The sequence below is a fragment of the Naumovozyma castellii genome, chromosome 1 (assembly GCF_000237345.1).
Source record: "Naumovozyma castellii chromosome 1, complete genome".
Taxonomy (NCBI): domain Eukaryota; kingdom Fungi; phylum Ascomycota; class Saccharomycetes; order Saccharomycetales; family Saccharomycetaceae; genus Naumovozyma; species Naumovozyma castellii.
In genome coordinates, this window is record NC_016491.1 from 2,051,118 (window position 1) to 2,068,906 (window position 17,789).

General features: G+C 35.8%; 11 protein-coding genes across 11 annotated transcripts; 4 read left to right on the forward strand and 7 right to left on the reverse strand.

Moving 5' to 3' along the window:
• Positions 1 to 464: 464 nt before the first annotated feature.
• On the reverse strand, positions 465 to 1,994 carry YPK3 (putative protein kinase YPK3; the record flags this gene model as incomplete). The annotated part of the gene is made up of 1 exon (XM_003673920.1): positions 465 to 1,994. The coding sequence occupies one exon, from the start codon at positions 1,992 to 1,994 to the stop codon at positions 465 to 467; it is 1,530 nt and encodes a 509-aa protein (XP_003673968.1).
• Positions 1,995 to 2,308: 314 nt separating this feature from the next.
• Positions 2,309 to 3,637, reverse strand: CDS1 (phosphatidate cytidylyltransferase; the record flags this gene model as incomplete). The annotated part of the gene is made up of 1 exon (XM_003673921.1): positions 2,309 to 3,637. One exon carries the CDS (start codon positions 3,635 to 3,637, stop codon positions 2,309 to 2,311), a length of 1,329 nt encoding a protein of 442 aa, XP_003673969.1.
• A 452-nt stretch (positions 3,638 to 4,089) lies between these two features.
• RKM3 (protein-lysine N-methyltransferase) lies at positions 4,090 to 5,751 on the forward strand (the record flags this gene model as incomplete). Its single annotated transcript, XM_003673922.1, has 1 exon — positions 4,090 to 5,751. The coding sequence occupies one exon, from the start codon at positions 4,090 to 4,092 to the stop codon at positions 5,749 to 5,751; it is 1,662 nt and encodes a 553-aa protein (XP_003673970.1).
• A 285-nt stretch (positions 5,752 to 6,036) lies between these two features.
• Positions 6,037 to 7,125, forward strand: NCAS0A10320 (60S ribosomal protein uL4; the record flags this gene model as incomplete). Its single annotated transcript, XM_003673923.1, has 1 exon — positions 6,037 to 7,125. The coding sequence occupies one exon, from the start codon at positions 6,037 to 6,039 to the stop codon at positions 7,123 to 7,125; it is 1,089 nt and encodes a 362-aa protein (XP_003673971.1).
• Positions 7,126 to 7,333: 208 nt separating this feature from the next.
• On the reverse strand, positions 7,334 to 8,383 carry NCAS0A10330 (uncharacterized protein; the record flags this gene model as incomplete). The annotated part of the gene is made up of 1 exon (XM_003673924.1): positions 7,334 to 8,383. The coding sequence occupies one exon, from the start codon at positions 8,381 to 8,383 to the stop codon at positions 7,334 to 7,336; it is 1,050 nt and encodes a 349-aa protein (XP_003673972.1).
• Positions 8,384 to 8,593: 210 nt separating this feature from the next.
• PSF1 (DNA replication protein PSF1) lies at positions 8,594 to 9,211 on the reverse strand (the record flags this gene model as incomplete). Its single annotated transcript, XM_003673925.1, has 1 exon — positions 8,594 to 9,211. One exon carries the CDS (start codon positions 9,209 to 9,211, stop codon positions 8,594 to 8,596), a length of 618 nt encoding a protein of 205 aa, XP_003673973.1.
• Positions 9,212 to 9,440: 229 nt separating this feature from the next.
• RAD61 (Rad61p) lies at positions 9,441 to 11,333 on the forward strand (the record flags this gene model as incomplete). The annotated part of the gene is made up of 1 exon (XM_003673926.1): positions 9,441 to 11,333. One exon carries the CDS (start codon positions 9,441 to 9,443, stop codon positions 11,331 to 11,333), a length of 1,893 nt encoding a protein of 630 aa, XP_003673974.1.
• Positions 11,334 to 11,562: 229 nt separating this feature from the next.
• On the reverse strand, positions 11,563 to 12,705 carry NCAS0A10360 (FluC/FEX family fluoride channel; the record flags this gene model as incomplete). The annotated part of the gene is made up of 1 exon (XM_003673927.1): positions 11,563 to 12,705. One exon carries the CDS (start codon positions 12,703 to 12,705, stop codon positions 11,563 to 11,565), a length of 1,143 nt encoding a protein of 380 aa, XP_003673975.1.
• Positions 12,706 to 13,159: 454 nt separating this feature from the next.
• Positions 13,160 to 13,849, forward strand: HED1 (Hed1p; the record flags this gene model as incomplete). Its single annotated transcript, XM_003673928.1, has 1 exon — positions 13,160 to 13,849. The coding sequence occupies one exon, from the start codon at positions 13,160 to 13,162 to the stop codon at positions 13,847 to 13,849; it is 690 nt and encodes a 229-aa protein (XP_003673976.1).
• Positions 13,850 to 14,027: 178 nt separating this feature from the next.
• DAD1 (Dad1p) lies at positions 14,028 to 14,393 on the reverse strand (the record flags this gene model as incomplete). The annotated part of the gene is made up of 1 exon (XM_003673929.1): positions 14,028 to 14,393. One exon carries the CDS (start codon positions 14,391 to 14,393, stop codon positions 14,028 to 14,030), a length of 366 nt encoding a protein of 121 aa, XP_003673977.1.
• Positions 14,394 to 14,566: 173 nt separating this feature from the next.
• Positions 14,567 to 17,662, reverse strand: KCS1 (inositol polyphosphate kinase KCS1; the record flags this gene model as incomplete). Its single annotated transcript, XM_003673930.1, has 1 exon — positions 14,567 to 17,662. One exon carries the CDS (start codon positions 17,660 to 17,662, stop codon positions 14,567 to 14,569), a length of 3,096 nt encoding a protein of 1,031 aa, XP_003673978.1.
• Positions 17,663 to 17,789: the final 127 nt, after the last annotated feature.

Consider the following 17,789-nt stretch of genomic DNA (forward strand, 5'->3'; position numbering starts at 1 on the left):
TTTGTATTTGAAGAAGAGAGAATATTGTGTACCTACCTTTCATAATTATTGACTTGATAGTTGTCATTATAAACATATCAATTCTTAAAGAGTTTCAACGAATTGGAGAAAAAAAAGTTGAGAGTATAACGCAAAATGTGAATTGTTTTCTTAAACGGCTATACAATACTTCAGCCAAAACTGCCATAAAGACCATATTTCGCCATGTACAAGGTTTTGTTGTCCGGTACGTCAATTTTCAAACTCAATTTAATAACAGGGCTCTCAAACTATGATTTGTAAAGTTCAACATGGCTGATAGAATTATCTGAAACAATGCGTTGATTATTATATATTAATACGCCTGAAGTTATTTGTCTATAAAATATCGTTATAATGTCAAAATTTAAAAATTGAAGTTGATCTTTGCTTGATGAAGAATATTATTTTTATATTTGGTGACCTAATTACGGCACCAACGTCACTCAGAAATACTTCTCTAAATAACTTCCACTTGCCTTATAACTAAAACCTTGAAATATATCTGATCCTTTCTCATTACCAAGTCCACTATCAAAATCCTCATAAGACATCGAAGTAAATTCGGAATCGAAATTTTCTGCAAGTTCCAAATCAGTGATAATAGGAACAATAGGGCCCACCGAAGTATGTTGAATGGCTCCGCTTTCTAATAGTGACCAATCAATTTTCCTGAATATAAAATGGGATTGGAAGCGTAAAGTACGTTCCTTGCTTGGTTTTTTCTTCTTCATTTGATTTTTCCCATTTTTAATTGGTTCAGCTGCCCAATATTTGTCAACGTCCCATCTTTTAGACTGGTCTTTCTTCAATAACCAATTTAACATGTCTTTCATTCCTTCACTCAAATAATATGGAATTTTAGGTCCTTGCTTGTCTTTTTGAATTTTATTCAATATAACTTTATGATTTGCCCCAGTGTAAGGTGGTTTACCTGAAAGCATATCATAAATTAAACAACCAAGAGAATACCAATCGCAATTCTTATTGTAGGGTAAACCTTGTAGTATTTCGGGAGCACAGTATTCAGGTGTTCCAATAATAGAGTGCAAAGTAGAAAGATCCTCTGATGGTTCATTCAAACTTGTAACCTCACTTGGATTGGCAGAGTTTTGCGTAACACTTTTCTTACTTAATCCAAAATCTGTCAGTACTAGATGGCCCTTGTCATTCAATAAACAATTTTCTGGTTTCAAATCTCTATAGACTATCCCCTTATCATGTAAAAACTTTAGAGCACAGCTGATTTCAGCAGCATAAAAGGCCACAGTATCTTCATCCAATGTTCCTTGTTCCTTCAAATGGAAGAATAATTCACCACCTGGAATGTATTGTAATAGCAGATATAACTTGGAATTATCATGAAATGAGTAAAACAACTTGACAATATTTGGATGTTCTAATTCAGCAAGAATTGATTTCTCAGCAAATGTTCGCTCTATTCTCTTTCCCAAATTCACATCGTCCTCCTCATTACTCTTTGGAGATTCAGTAATTAAAATTTCCGCCTTCTTCAATTGTTTCATAGCATAAAGTTTATTTGTAAGCTTATCTTTCACAAGAATGACCTTGCCATAGGCACCTTGACCCAGGACTCTTACTGGTCTAAAATCTTTCACAGTTCTTGTAATCGTCCCAGTGGAGCTCCCACTTATTGAAGATGTAATAGGAATAGGTACTGCTTGTGTAATTGTGCTTGAATTTCCATTAACAGTACTAGAACCTGCTTCTTCACTTATATTATCTTCGTCGCCAGTAATGGAAACATGTTTAACATTTGCGGGAGTAAAGATTGGAAATCTATCTAAAATAGATGACCTTCTTCTAGGTCTCGAATTCAGGGACTCTGGGGGAGGTGCCAAATATTCAGTATCACTAGAGATAGCATCCGATAGGGTATCCATGTCATTTTCGTTAATTGGGTTTGGGGCTCCTAGACTCAAGGTGCCTAGCTCTTCGTCTAGTGAGAATATCATGGTAGGGTAGAAGAATAAGTACTCTGTAGTATAAGCACTTCAGTTATTTGTTCAGCAAACCTAAGTATTATTTTGCAACATGGTTTTTTATCAGGCAGTGTATAATTAGTTTCATGTTATTTTTATTAAACTTTTCATTTCTGCTTTACGTAATCAGAGACGCAGTTGATATTTGACACTTTTTTCCTCCGCGGTTAATCAAGAAAACCTTCATATATCCATTTGGAATAAGCTTCTTATTGCTGTAAAGTAACTCGTTATATATAGTTCGTAACAGTAAATTCTAATGTACATACTAACTGCCTCCTCAACATTCAGTGAGAAAGAGAATTGTATACAGATGCTAACTCTTTATAACTAGATTCTTCAATGACCTCCTTCTTAAACAAAATGGTTGTCAATGTCTCGACCAGTTGCAATATTTCCTTTTCATTCAAATTCATTAAGATTGTCGATAAGACAGTTTCTACTGTAATTCTGTGCTCACTAATAAAAGTTTCGTAGTATAAATTGGCGAATGATCCCATCAAGAATTGACAGTCAATTCTATCAGTGATACCACCATGTCCTGGAATAGAATGACCAAAATCTTTAACTTTGAAAGTTCTCTTTAAACCAGATGCAAAAAATCCACCAAATGGAGCAAACAGAGAGGCAAACGTGGCTAAATTTAATGCATGGAAATATATTGGCTTGATGGTAATGGAAGAAATACCGAATTTTTCAAAGACAATTGGTGGAAGTCTATATTCTTGTGGGATAAAGACAGGGTTTAATTCACATGTTATTGGAGTAAAGAAATTTGTGTGAATATCTTGCACTGGACACGTTAGATATAAAAATGGTGCTAGCAATCTCGTTAGAATTATACTGGCCAATGCAGTAAAAAACCAGGCTCCTAAGAAACCTTCTAATGTTTTCTTTGGGGAAATTTCAATTAATTTTGTGCGGCCAAATGTTATACCACACAAATAGGCAAATATATCATTGACTATAACTAACCCACATGGTAACAAGAACCAGAATAAACCACTTAAAACATTATTAATGATTAAATGTGCTTGGAAGACTACCAACAACAAAACCATATGTGTAATGCACAGAGACGCAAATTGGAATTTTAGGAATCCCTTTCTTAAACTACAAACAAACAGCACAAAACCCATCACATATAAACAGTAACAGATAAACTTATGATTTGCAGCGATAATAGAAAGAAAACGGTATTCATAAAATGAGCTGTTGAAAAAATTGAACAACGACGTACCATCCAAATAATAAATTGTGGTAAAGAGGAAATACCAATTCAAAGTTCTTGTCAAGGGTAGGTTCTTCTCACGTCCTGATGCACTTGTGACAGCAATACATTCCTTGAACGTAGCAATTTGACACCAAACAATTAAAAGGACACACCATATGTGACCGGATGCCAATGTGGCAAAAAATCCTCCAATCATCACAAAGGTCCAGATTGTTCTTATAATGAAATTCGATTTCTTGTTTTCCTTAATGGTGGTAGGAGTTTCATCTTTCTTAGGGTCTTCGGCATTAATTACCTTATCCACGTTACTTGTTTTCGTCTCAGACATGACACTCATTTCCACTTCAGGTGTTGGAGTCTGCTTTGTAGGGGTATCTAGCATATTATGAGCTATTGATTACAACAGGTCAATCACTTAACCGTTAAGATTTCAACTCTTTTTACTTGGAATTGATCATTGTGGGTTTTGTTTTTGTTTGCATCCTTTGAACAAAATTTTCAGGTCGTTTTTCGTGATGATCCGAGTGAACATGTGAAAAATCCTGGGGAAAGCACCAAAAAGGCGAAGACCCTTAACTAAAAATATACTATTTCTTTTAAAGTATTAATTGATTATTGTAAACAGCTCTTGAGTACCTCTCAGCTTTGTCAGATTTTCTTTCAAAGAAACAGCATGAGCTGTAGTATTATATCCATACGTATATTCTGTTTATGACACTCCGCGGATATTGCTTCTAAATCGCAAACACTTGAAAAAAAAAATAATTAATGGCAGCAAATAACTGCAGATGAGATATTCTTTCACGAATCTAACAAAAATCTAAAGTAAAGTGAATGATAGAGAATATGGCTAATATTAAGGAACAAAGACTTTTAGAATTTATTTTATCAGGTCAGGGAAAATTCCTGTCATCTCATTGTGAAATTAGAAAATCTAAAGGTAATCATCTCGGTATTTATGCCAAGCAGGGCATCGTTAAGGACACCACTTTATTGCAAATACCGAAGAGCACCGTCTTTTCGGCATCAAATAGTAGTATTGCCAATCTGTTGCAGGATGAAGAAATAGATGGACCGTTGGCATTGACCATTGCATTCATTTACGAGACTACAGTATTCAGGGAACACAGTCATTGGTATTCTTACTTGAGAACAATCAAATTCAAGGATGAGAATTATGGATATATATTACCACCTCCTTACTGGGATAATGAAGTCAAAAAGATTCTTGGAGGCACCACAATGGATACGTTATTTCACTGTTTTGATATAGAGGATGATATACACCTGCTTTACGAAGTAGCCGAGGAGCTTGCATATACTTGGCACAAAGATTTTGGTTTAGCAATCCCTGAAGAATATTTTGACTTTAACCCAGACAATAAATCCGTATGTAAAGACGTAAAACACCAGAAATTTGTTTCCGTAATGTATGTTTTATCATCCGTAGGATTTGAAATTGATACATTTCATGAGACGGGTTTAGTTCCCATTGCTGATTTGTTTAATCATAATATGGTTAACGCAAATGTAGATTTTGTATCTATCCACGATGTCTGTGCTTACTGTGGAGAACTAGGAATGTGTAAACATATAATTGCTGAAGAAGCTGAGGAGGCAAGAGATATGGATGAATTAGGTGCACATGCCCGAAATTTGAATGCAACGGCGAGAGGAGATAGTGTCATTGATATAAAACTTTTAGAAGAACTTGAAGAAGAACAATTTGAAGATGAAAATGGAAGTCAAGACTCATCAGACGACGAAGATGAATATGATGAAATTACGGGAAAGAAAAAAGTTGATCCTGAAGAATGTGTAGATGTTGTGACGACTCAAGACATTAAAACCGACCAAGAAATATTTATTTCTAGTGAAGAGATTCCCAATCCATTATTATTGCTAAAATATGGGTACACGTTGCTTGAAAACCCATTCGATATCTCCCATATGGCAAATGAGGTTGATTCAATGAATAAAGAGAAGACGCATAAAGATCGACTCGAATGGTGGACTAGAATTGGTTTGAAATATTTTTCCGATTGGTACAGAAAGATGAGAATGACCGAGGAGACTGAAAGTGACTTTGAGGATGCCAGTGAGAATGAGGAGCAAGAAGAAGGGCCAGAGAATGACGAAAATACTGCAGAGCAATATATGTTTGAACCCTATTTAACTGCAACAGGCGAACCATCTTTTATTCTTCTCGCTATTCTTAATTTACTAACCATGACTGCAACTGAGTGGAAGAAATTCATGGACCGCATCCAAAAAGAATCAACTCTTGAACGATGTTTTTTAAGATTGGAGGCTAGTGTTATACATAGTAATCCAGCAAAAAAGCTTCTACAGCGATTGATTACCTGCAAGATTAAGTCTTTGCCCGATTCCAATCTTTTTGATAGCCTCGATATCAGCGAGGACGTACGTCGAAACATAAAGGTTTTCCTCTCATCAGAAAAAGAGATTCTTAAAAGAGCGCTGAAATTGTTGTAGAACGATAAAGCTCAATATTATATAGTTTCAGTTTTACTTTATTCACAGCACTTTAAATAGCCGCCGACCATTTATTTCTGGATTACCCGCAAATGAAACCCGATATTTTTTTCAGACGCAACTTTTTTTTTTTGACAGACGCACGCAAAAGATGGAAAATTTTTCATTCACGATATTTAAAGTCAACGTTTTTGACAAATTTCAGTTCCCAGCAAAGGTTCGTTTTACAGTGTTTATTTCAATTATTAGAAAATAGAAAAAAATCATCATTCACAACACATTATAATGTCTAGACCACAAGTTTCTGTTCATTCTTTGACTGGTGAAGCTACCTCCGCAGCTTTGCCATTGCCAGCCGTCTTCTCTGCTCCAATCAGACCAGACATTGTTCACTCTGTTTTCAAGTCCGTTAACAAGAACAAGAGACAAGCTTACGCTGTTTCTGAAAAGGCTGGTCACCAAACCTCCGCCGAATCCTGGGGTACCGGTCGTGCTGTCGCCCGTATTCCAAGAGTTGGTGGTGGTGGTACCGCTAGATCTGGTCAAGCTGCCTTCGGTAACATGTGTCGTGGTGGTCGTATGTTCGCTCCAACTAAGACCTGGAGAAAGTGGAACGTTAAGGTTAACCACAACGAAAAGCGTTACGCTACCGCTTCTGCTATTGCTGCTTCTGCTGTTGCCTCTTTGGTCATGGCTAGAGGTCACAGAGTTGAAAAGATTCCAGAAATCCCATTGGTTGTTTCCACTGATTTGGAATCTATTCAAAAGACCAAGGAAGCTGTTGCTGCTTTGAAGGCTGTTGGTGCTTCTGCTGATTTGTTGAAGGTCTTGAAGTCCAAGAAGTTGAGAGCTGGTAAGGGTAAGTACAGAAACAGAAGATGGACTCAAAGAAGAGGTCCATTAGTTGTCTACGCCCAAGACAATGGTATTGTCAAGGCTTTGAGAAACGTCCCAGGTGTCGAAACCACCAACGTTACTTCTTTGAACTTGTTGCAATTAGCTCCAGGTGCTCACTTGGGTAGATTCGTCATCTGGACTGAAGCTGCTTTCGCTAAGTTGGACCAAGTCTGGGGTTCCGAAACCGTTGCCTCCTCCAAGGTCGGTTACTCTTTGCCATCTCACATCATTTCTCAATCTGATGTTACCAAGATTATCAACTCCACTGAAATCCAATCTGCTGTTAGACCAGCTGGCCAAGCTACTCAAAAGAGACTTCATGTTCAAAAGAAGAACCCATTGAAGAACAAGCAAATCTTGTTGAGAATGAACCCTTACGCTAAGGTTTTCGCTGCTGAAAAGTTAGGTTCCAAGAAGGTTGAAAAGACTGGTTCCAAACCAGCTGCTGTCTTCACTGAAACTTTGAAGCACGATTAAACAAATAACTTCATTTAAATAATTTAAATAATCTTTATTTTTGTATAATTTAAATCTAGTATCTTTTGTTTGTCTAAAGCTGTGATTGTTTACTAATCATCTTTTAAGTTTTTGAGGTGGATTGCTCAAACATATACGTAGTCACTTTAGATCATTGCTTAACGTTACATGAATATATATGCTAATTAACTCTATCATTAAAGAAAAATTAATGCAACAAATATGTGTTTTCACTCTTTGTCGATCTTATGTTTGCGATCGCACCTTTGGCACTAAATGTGTACTTGATCTTAATATCCAAATCTCTATTGTTCACTTTGCTTGGCGAACAGGATAATGTTCCCTCAAGATCATCATCCACTTCACATTCTAAATCATCCTGTAAATAAAATAGGGTTTGCTTCCAATGTGTGTATGCAGAAAAGGGGCCTGTTGAGAAGGAAACTGGAATCACATCTTTCTTAGGACATGGGAATACAACATCAAACCATGTTACCAGGCCGCTAATGGTGTCATTGCGCTTTGCCTTTAGGTGAAACGGAACTTCAAAGGTTAAATCCTCTAATTTCACAATATTTAGATCAAATTCAATGATCTCATTTGCTGTCGTGTTGACTTTATTCTTATCGATAATGTCAACAATCGGTTCTCTCATTACTAATGGTATGAACGGAGAATAATCAAATCCGTAGACGTTTTCCCAAAAGGAGGTTTTTTCATGTTTATACTCATTATCCTCAATACCAGCAATATGGAGAGAGCACTTATCAGGGAAGATGAGACCACCATCTACCAAATACTTATCTCTTGCATATAAAACGGTGTCCAACATTGACTCAAATAAGAGGAAATATCCCATCCATTCGGATATAATAATATCAACTTTTTCGAAAGGCAGTTCAATATCTTCCAATTTCCCTCTTAATAATGTAATCTTATGAGAAAATCCGTTCAAATCAACTAATTCTTGAGCCTTTTCGATGATACTTGACATATCCACTCCAATCACATGTTTGGCTCCGTTTCTTGCAGCAAACATCGATAATATACCAGTTCCACAGCCAACATCCAATACAATCTTCCCTTGAAATAAGTGCTTGCAATCCTTTATTGCGTTTCTGTACGATTGGGTACGAACTTCATCTTGCAACATCTCTTCATGAATCCCATAATTATTATAGGATTCAAAATAATCCTTTTCGTAATTATTTAAAGTATTTATCTTGGTAGCTGACTCCTCAATTGTAGTCTTACTCATCTTGGATTCACAATTACACTTTCCTACCTCGTTAATCTGTTTGTAAGGGATGTTTTTAAGCTTTTGAGGAAAGTCCAAGTTCCTTCTATTTATCTCCGTTGAATAATCAATTGTAAAAATATATTTAAGAAATTTTTAGCAAAATTGATGAGTTTTATTCTTTATCTATTAATTTTATTCTGTAATGTTACATATGCTAGAATGGTATCATCATATTTTCTGTAGATATCCTTGTTGTATTAATCGCTCAACGTCTGATTGCCTTACGAAGAATTGAGAATCCTTAATCAAATTAAAAACACCATACTCTGTCTGGATCTCACCAGCATCTTTCAATACTCTCACATCAATAAATACATCACTAGGAGGAGTCAATGAACCAGACAAATCAATATCTGTCCATTCTCCGCCTTTCAATTCCGTAATTAATCCGGAATACTCCTTCAAATACTCTTGTTCCATATGAGACAAGCCATTGGTATCTACTGTCGCTGACATTAAGGGACCGTCATTACTACCCCATGCCAATGACTTCAAGACGTCAGAACGAAGTTTCTGATATGCTAACAAACATCTTTTATTTCGTTCCATGCATAATAATGTGACAAAATATTGACATTTCAAAACCTTGTCATTCTGAATTGCCGAATCTGAAGGCAATTGTTGTTGCTCCTTGAGAAAATCAGTGGTATTTTTCAACTGTGTCACTTCTCTAAGTACTTTTCTCACTAGATCCTCATGGTACATGGGTAGTTGATTGGAGTTATGGTTCAACTGTTGCGTCCGCTTGGCTTCCAGAATTAGTTTGTTAGCTAGGTCCCCATACATTGTTCATGAAATAGTGGTTTAGTAGAATAAATATTGGCTCTTTGAATAGATAACTGTACTGTAGTATGTGTTCTCTTGTACTTTTACCATTGCATTTTATTGTATGGCTAATTTGTTAACGCGTCTCTGTCTGTAAACTTGAATACTTGAATTTTATGGTATACAAGGAATAAAACCAAAACACAGAAGAACCAATGCCCTAAACATTAGAGAGATTTACCCTTAACTGATGAAGGTGTATGGGAAACGGGGGAAAAGATCGCATATAATTATTCCCATTCAATCGAAATTTGAAGACGTGGAATTCAGTGAGGATGACGACGATGGGCATCAACAGAGTATTGATCTGAAAACGTCGAGTACAAATAGCATTATTTCGCGAGATACAACTAGACCAACTTCAAAGGAATTTTCTACGACTTTACAAACTACAGTGGAAAGTGTTCGACAACATGTGATTGCCTACAGGTCAGATAGCCTAGAGCTGGAAACAAAGGATGAGAGCAATGATGACTTTAAGAAAGAAGAGAGTAAATTGGATGCATTTGATTTTATGAGTAATACAGCCCCCAAAAAGAAGAAACGAAAGACTAACTATCGAAAAGAAAGATTGATAGAAGAGGATGACGAGGATATCGATACTTCACAACTAAAAGTCGTCAATGACGTGAACAGATATATCTCTTCCTTAAAAGACGCAGTTGACCCTAACAATGACGCCAAGAACACAGATATCTTAAAGAAATTATTTGAAGAGCCTCTACAGGAATCCATCAAGGGGACTGATCTTGACAAGAAAAACCATCAACGTTTATATGGTAGAAATAGAACGTTTCTCATCAACAATGATGATGAAGAGAATTTGGAACTAGAAGTGAGTGATGCTGACATTGACCAAAAAATACCATTAACAACAATGCAGCGCTTGGAAGCCACTCACCATTATAACGATTTGAAAAACATGGGTACCGACCTGAAATATGAGAACGATTTAGATTTCCTTACGAGAAAGAGATTATCTTCCATCGACTTGGCCTCTGAGTTACTTCATCTGTGCTTAAATTTGGAAAATGATGATCAATTTCGAATGTTCATCTTAGAACATCATTCAGAGGATATATGGCGTTGGAGTCTTACATGTTTTAGGACTATCTTGGAGGAGAACTACAATCATGAATTTCTGTCAGTGTTATTACTATTACAAGGATACATTCTGTCAACTTTACCACTTGATACAGACAGCTTACCAGAAGAAATTGACATGTTCATCTCAGCTTTATATGATCAATCCGAACTTCCTCCAAGATCTATATTTAAGGGTCGGAACTTATTATTAAAGAACTATGATGACTTCCTTGAAAAGACGTCATCAAGAACATCTCTTTATTACTATTTTAGCTTGTGGAAACAGTATTATCTCGCAAAGGATCACTTTACTAGTGGCCTTCCCATGTTTTTCCGATGTTACGCAATGGAATTCGAGAAGAGAGGTTTAGAAGGGGATGGGGAAATTGACATAACTGAGTTCGCTGAACTGCTACTATCTTTACTGATGTCTAAAAAAAGGTCAGCCATTTCAAAGAAGGACTTCTTAGACTTGTTTAAAATTTTATCCTTGCATATGTGCGATGATGAGGCCTTGCTCAAGTGTCTTATTTTAATGACTAATGATAATTATCTCGGGTTGGAGGACGTACCTACTGACACATTGTACACGATGTCTCAGAAAACTATTGAATTACTGGTACGACAATTAAAAAATGAGGGTGACATAGAAGCAGGTGATCAGATACCTCTACTTTTATGTCTGTATTTCAACATTATTAAATATCTAAAAATTCCTGATGAACATAAGGAAGCATGCGAGAAATTTTTTAATGAATCGATTTCTCCCTTACTTAATAAAGAGTTTGTACATGAGTGGTCTGATAGCCCAGAAACATCTCAAATGTTCTTCATAATAGCTGTTCTTTATAGCGACATACTTGGAGTGAAAATCCCGTTAAAACAAAAGGAGATAATTCAGGCAGATTTCAGGTATTATCGAATTCCGGGTCTGAAGTCAGTTGATGAGCATAGTCCATATATGAAATATCGGAAGGCCCTTTCCTTGCTAGAATAAAAACACTCATACTTTGCTACTTAAAGAAAACCAGAATTACTTTACGGTTAGGGAATTTAAATAAAAATACTCTATACTATTTGAAGAGATAGGTAATAACATAAATGTTTATAGTCTATAATGTATAATATAATTGGTTTAAAGTAAGTGCAAACATCTAGGGCTTCTAATAATGAAGATGTACCATGCTGCATGATATTTTCAAAGTTCTAAATTCAATGGATGTATGTCAGCAAACCGGCTCCATTAGTCCTCTCGACCAACCGTATGCACCCAATGTAATAACCACCAGACAATAAGAAACAAAAACAGTACTGAAGTAGTAAGATAATGTATCGAGGAATGGTAATTTATAACCTTCATTAATGAAAGTACTGATAGTACTTAAACTACCACAAAACCCATTCATTAAGCCACTTGTGACTAGACAAGCAACAGAAGAATGAACCACAGGTGAAAGAAACCCAGGTCTAACTCCACGTTGAACCATAGTTAAAATGGCTAATATGAGTGTCGCGACTATGTTACAGACAAAAGTACCGATTGGGAAATGTTTATTTTTGGCATTTAATGCATTTGACACATAGAATCTTGTAAATCCACCAATAATACCAAATAATGGTGGTAATGTCCAATCAGCACGAGAATGGTTATTATAATATGCAGCTAACACAATAATTAAAATAATAAGTGGAATGGCTAGCAAATATGACAGGACATCGACATAATGTATAGTTTTCTGAATCCAGGGTTTTGGATATCTCTTTGGTGGTTCCAATTGTTCCTCGGCAGGTAGCTGATCTTTATCTTCACCGCAACCTGCAAATGGTGCCATTTGTGAATTAGTACTTGAATCATTAGTTGAATTATCATCGACCATAATAACAGAGCAGTATCTAACAATTATTTCAGAACCCATTTGTCTCCCGAAGATTAAAGCTCCCATAGAAACTAATAAATGTACAAACAGCACTGATAAAAATTCCATAATCCCATACCCATTATTAGGCCATTTATAATGATTTGGATTTGATGCAAAATTGGTAGAATGATTAAATATTTCAAGCATCATACTTGAAAAGGATGATAAACACCCACAAAATCCGGTAGTCACACCAACAAACAAAGGTGTCAATTCAGGGGGAAACCAACCTGGCTCTGCATGTAGCTCTTGCATTATACCCATGATTAGTGATGCGGTTAGATTGCTCCAAAGGACAGATCCTGAGGCAACATATGATGGTTTATAGTTAGATAGTCCTGCTAAACCTTCCCTAGCATAGTTTCCTAATATTGAAAAAGTAGTAAACGTCAGAATTAAATGAAGATTGGATTCGAATAGTTCTATAAAGAATGTCGGCAGATTTAACATGATGTTTTATTCTATATTCTTGAATCGCTTTCAATAGTATGCATTCACTCAAATCAGTGAGGAAGTTACTTTGATTAATTTGTCCAAACGTTATTGACAATGGAAAAATATGTAAATGCACACGGTTAGGGGCAAACCAGTTGTATATTTTTCTGTCAGATGCTACTTTTCATTCAAATGATATGCCAAGATCTACGAATTTCGGGAGTAATCACATCATATGATGTATAACGTAATCAATTATGTTACCCAGTCTATCAAAATTATATTTTTGGAGGGTAACACTTAAGAAATAAATAAACCCTAATTTCCTGAAATTTAGCCCTATTCCTACTAAGTTAGCCGCCCACCTTTCTTCATATATAACACTAGGTTGTTAGTTAGTCCATAATAATATTACAGTGAGACTAGTTTTATTTTCCCTTAGGAAAAATATAGTAGGTTAAAAGTTATAATGAAAAGAAGTCAAACACTGATAGTTGTTAAAGGAGGGGAGGCAGAGAATGAGGATAGCCACTCGAACGCAGTTCTGAGAGTAACTAGAAGAAGATCAGCTTCGTCAAAACCTTCATATGCCGTCTATTCATTACAAGAAAAGATTAAAGAATTAGAATTATCAGGTATTAAGGAAAGTACTCCGGAAGTATATTGTCCTCAATCTGATGAAGCTGTTCCTTGTAATCAAGAATCCAGGAGCAACGAAGAAGAAGAAGAAGAAGAAGAGGAGGAGGAAGAGGAGAAAGAACTTATCCTACCAGTTATCCTCAAAGAAATAAATTTTATGGAAAAAGCAACTAAGGAACAAAATAAGATAAATAACCATATTGAAAACTGTGCAAGCTTCTCCTCAAAAGAAGATGTACAGCTCGAGCATGAAACCCAAAGAAAATTCAAAACTGAATCAGCTTCAGGTAATACGAGCCTAACACCAGATAAAAGGAAGGTTGCAAATTCAATTGAAATAGACCAGTTAACTCGAAAAGTTCATAAACCTCTCCGTGATTTGATTAATCACACAAATAAGACAATGTATAACGTGGATGTTGATACGGTGAAGTTTAGAGTCGGGCTATCGAGAAACCAATGTATGAGACTACCCAGTTTACACTCAAAGAAATGCATTGCTGAGAATGAAACCAACTAAAAATATATTTGCTTAAATAATATTTACATATAATTATAGTATCTGTCTGAATAGTGGAGGCCATGTATTCAGTTCATCACACAGTCAATGAAAGCTAGAGACAGAACCTCCGTTCTTTAAGTTGTTTCGATACTAAACAGTGTGTTTGAATATTAGTTCTATTCTGTATTCATCGGAATTACTTCTCTTTTACCTCATCATCAAGCTCATTCTCCTCTCGCTCAGTAACACTTTCTAGCCCATCATAGAAAGTCTTCCAAAGATCTGCAACAGATTCAAATTCCTTACCAACTGCTATTGAGCTTTCAAGGGATATATTCAATTCGTTTAATCCATTCAATATGGAATCCATTGTCACAGTGATTTCTTGTAGTATCAAATCTCGTTGCGCGATGAACTTCTTATCACCTTCACTAATTGTGACTGATTCGTCTCTTATTTCCCCACTCTCTCTGGTAATGGACATTGGATATTCGTAAATTGATGTACTGGACACAGTATTGACCTGTCGCCTTATGAGACTTTCATGTATCTCAGTTATCATAACATAATAACAATTTAAGACTCAATAGAGAAATAAAATTCGCGTCGCTTACATAATCTTAGATTTGAAGATCAATAAGAGTTTCTGTTTTCGCTTATTATCGAATTAAATTAAATTATTTATATATATACTATATGCAAACGATTATAATGTTACATAGTATTATGCGAATATTAATCACTGACTTCACCGTCATTATTCCCGTATCTGGGCTCTGCATCAAAAATCAACTCATATTTTCTCCATTTCTTACGTAGATCACTCTCTGAATCATTAAATTCTGTTTCATCCTCTTTATCAAAGTCATCTAACCAATCCCAGCTCTTGCTAAATTTTTCTTCATTTTCATTTAAATAGTTGGATAATTCATCTTCGTTCATTAGAAGTGGTTGGTCAGAGGTTAGATAGTTCCAAATTAACATGAGATAGAATTTCAAACTTTTGATGCCTCTTAGGAATCCCCTGTCTTCACTGTCAGGATTCTTAGGTGGAATTTTTACCGATTCCAATCCATCCTCTAAATCATCCCTTGTAACACATTTTGCAAAATCGATTAAGTTGACCTTGATACGTGATCTCTTTGAAGTACTATCACCATCATACATTAACAACAATGAGGAACCATACAATCTATACCCTTTCAACTTAACAATTTCATTACTTAGTGTATCTAATTGTTTAATTAACCTTGGGATTTGTTTAATTATACTCCTAATAGAGACACCATCATAGATAAATCTTGATAAAGTACGACAAAATTGCCATCCAATTCTCACTCGTCTACCAAAGTATTTGTCTCTTGTAATATAGTAATCTTGATTCCAAACCTTTAACCCACAGATTCGAACACCTAATTTTCTAGATGTGGTCTTTAAACATTTGGTCCTTTGTGATATTTGCTTTGAACGTCTTGCATCGACTCCATATTGTCTCGTCCCCATTTTCAAATCAAGAGCACATGGTTTATTCATGGATCTTGTTAAATCCTCTAACAATATAAATTTTGAAACAATGGTATCAGGTTCCTCCTGTGCGTTTTCATCATCAGGGTTATAATTTGTAACTTCATTGGAGTCAGGTGTATGTTGCTGTGGAGTTGAACTCGAAGAATCTTGTTCCATCTCAAACACACCATTCTCAGGGATATCTTGAGGGAATTCCTGTTGGGTCATTCGAGGAGATGTGTTTGGAGATAGGTCATCATAATCATTTCTAACCTTTTTCTTTGAATGGGTAGGTATTTCATTAATATAATTTTCTCTGGCGATTTCTTTCTTGTGAAATTGTTTCAAATCCATGACGGAATTAGATGAATCAATAGCATTTGATATAGATTCTTGTAGTGTTTTCTTCAATAGCGGAGAAGTTGGTGTTGCAATTGCTCTGAGGGATGGATTCGAATCACATCTATAATCTTGGGAGGAGGATCTTGATTTGAGTTGTGAGGTGGAACTTTTCCTTGTAGTATTTGCATTCGTGCTTGAATTGACGATACTCTTCCTATTCTTCTTCGGACAAATTGGTGCAAATACTTCTCTTAGGATTAAGTCTTTCAATTCAGTGTTAATCATTGTCGAACCGGAATCACGTCTTTGAAAATGAGAATTATCATTTATATTCACATCCAGATCATCTAAAGAATGAGAAGACACCATCGAATCACTTGGTATGGAACTTGGAGAATGCCAATATTTCCCCCATAAGGAATCTGGAATTATGTGTTTATTATCATTAATTACAACTTCAGGTAGCATAATGGCAGAATCCAGCGTTTCAGACTTTCTCTTATGATTAAACAAAATGGGAGAGGAGTCTGTAGGGAAAGAATGAATATGCTGTAGTGGAGCACCGACTAATTCATTTTCGATAGAGAAATTCTTTCGATCTTTCTTGCCATCGCTAGTTATCACAGCACAAGCTTCATCCTTGGTGACATGGTTCATTAATTCGGCATCAGTATCATCATTATTGGAGCCGTTTGAATAGAAATGTTGTCTTACATTCAGCACACCAATATAGCGCGGCATAAATTGTAACAGTTCCTTATGATTCAATTCAATGTTTTCATACCATCGATTTTCTCGATTGACTAACGTTTTACAAACAGCTCTTTTAGAAAATCTAAAGATTGCAGTATGGCCGCCTACTTTATTGGTAAACGGTTTCAATTCAACTGCTAATGGATATTCTTTATCTTGATCCTCTTCTTCTTCCTCTTCCTCCTCTTCTTCCTCTATTGGGGCGACGGGGGTCATATCTTGTTTCTCAACATCACTTTCCATTGATATTTGAGTTTCTTCATTGGCTATCGGTTGTTTAGATATGGTTTCATTAGAGCCATTCATGGGTGACTTTGATATTGATATTTTGCTAGATGACGCATACTGATCAGTTATACTGAGGGATGAACCATTCATCACACTCCCTGCAGTAGACGAATTGTTAGATTGAAATAAGGATGATAATGTTGATGACGCATTGGAAGATATTTTCTCGAGAGGCTCAACACCAATGGTTAGATCACTTTGATCAATATCATTGACAATAAGGTTACTATCATCATCGTCTAAATTTATTTTTGAGTTTGATGTCGATTTTGATTTATGGGGATAATAAGTTGCTGATGATATTGGTTTTAAACTCAAAGGTTCATGTTCTAAATCCAAATGCTTATCGGATGAATCATTGTTATTGTTATTATCGACAGAGTGAGGATGTTGAGGTTCAGAAGGTACGTGCGCTTCTCTTCCAGTATTGTAAGCTTGTTGATGATTTTGACCATTTCTCTCCATGTTTATTTGTGAAGTTGGAGTGGAAGATGGGAAAACCGAGGCGTTATATCTTTGCATTATTGGTAATTTTTGTTCTCTATATCTGGGGTGAGTAGCAATTGATATAGATCTCCTGCGATATAAATCATGCCGCTGATTATTACTGTCTATTTCATGAGGAGGTATGAGTTCAGCATCTCTATCCTTTCCCTTGGAGGTGGTTCTTTGTCTTGTAGAGTCATTTGTTTCTGTTAAACTTTCATCGTCTCTAAAGATTCTCAAATATGTACTTGCCTTTCTACCATGAAGGACGGTGGATAATTTCTTCTTATCAGAAATGTTTAAATCCTTTAACGACATTATAGTATCCTCATCATCATTGTCCGTATGATTATGTTTATGATGTGGATGTCCATGCTTGTGTATATGTGAATCTCCAGCATCCATTGATGGCAGTGGTTCTGCTCTATTACTATTACTATTATTCTTGGAACACATTGAGCTTATCCTTTCTATGGAATGTTAGATAAGTAATTAAATCTAAGTTAGGTAAGAGCTTTTGGTGGATCGGGTGGGATGGCAATGATAATTGAATGAATGTGGATAAAAAAAATGATGCAAATTG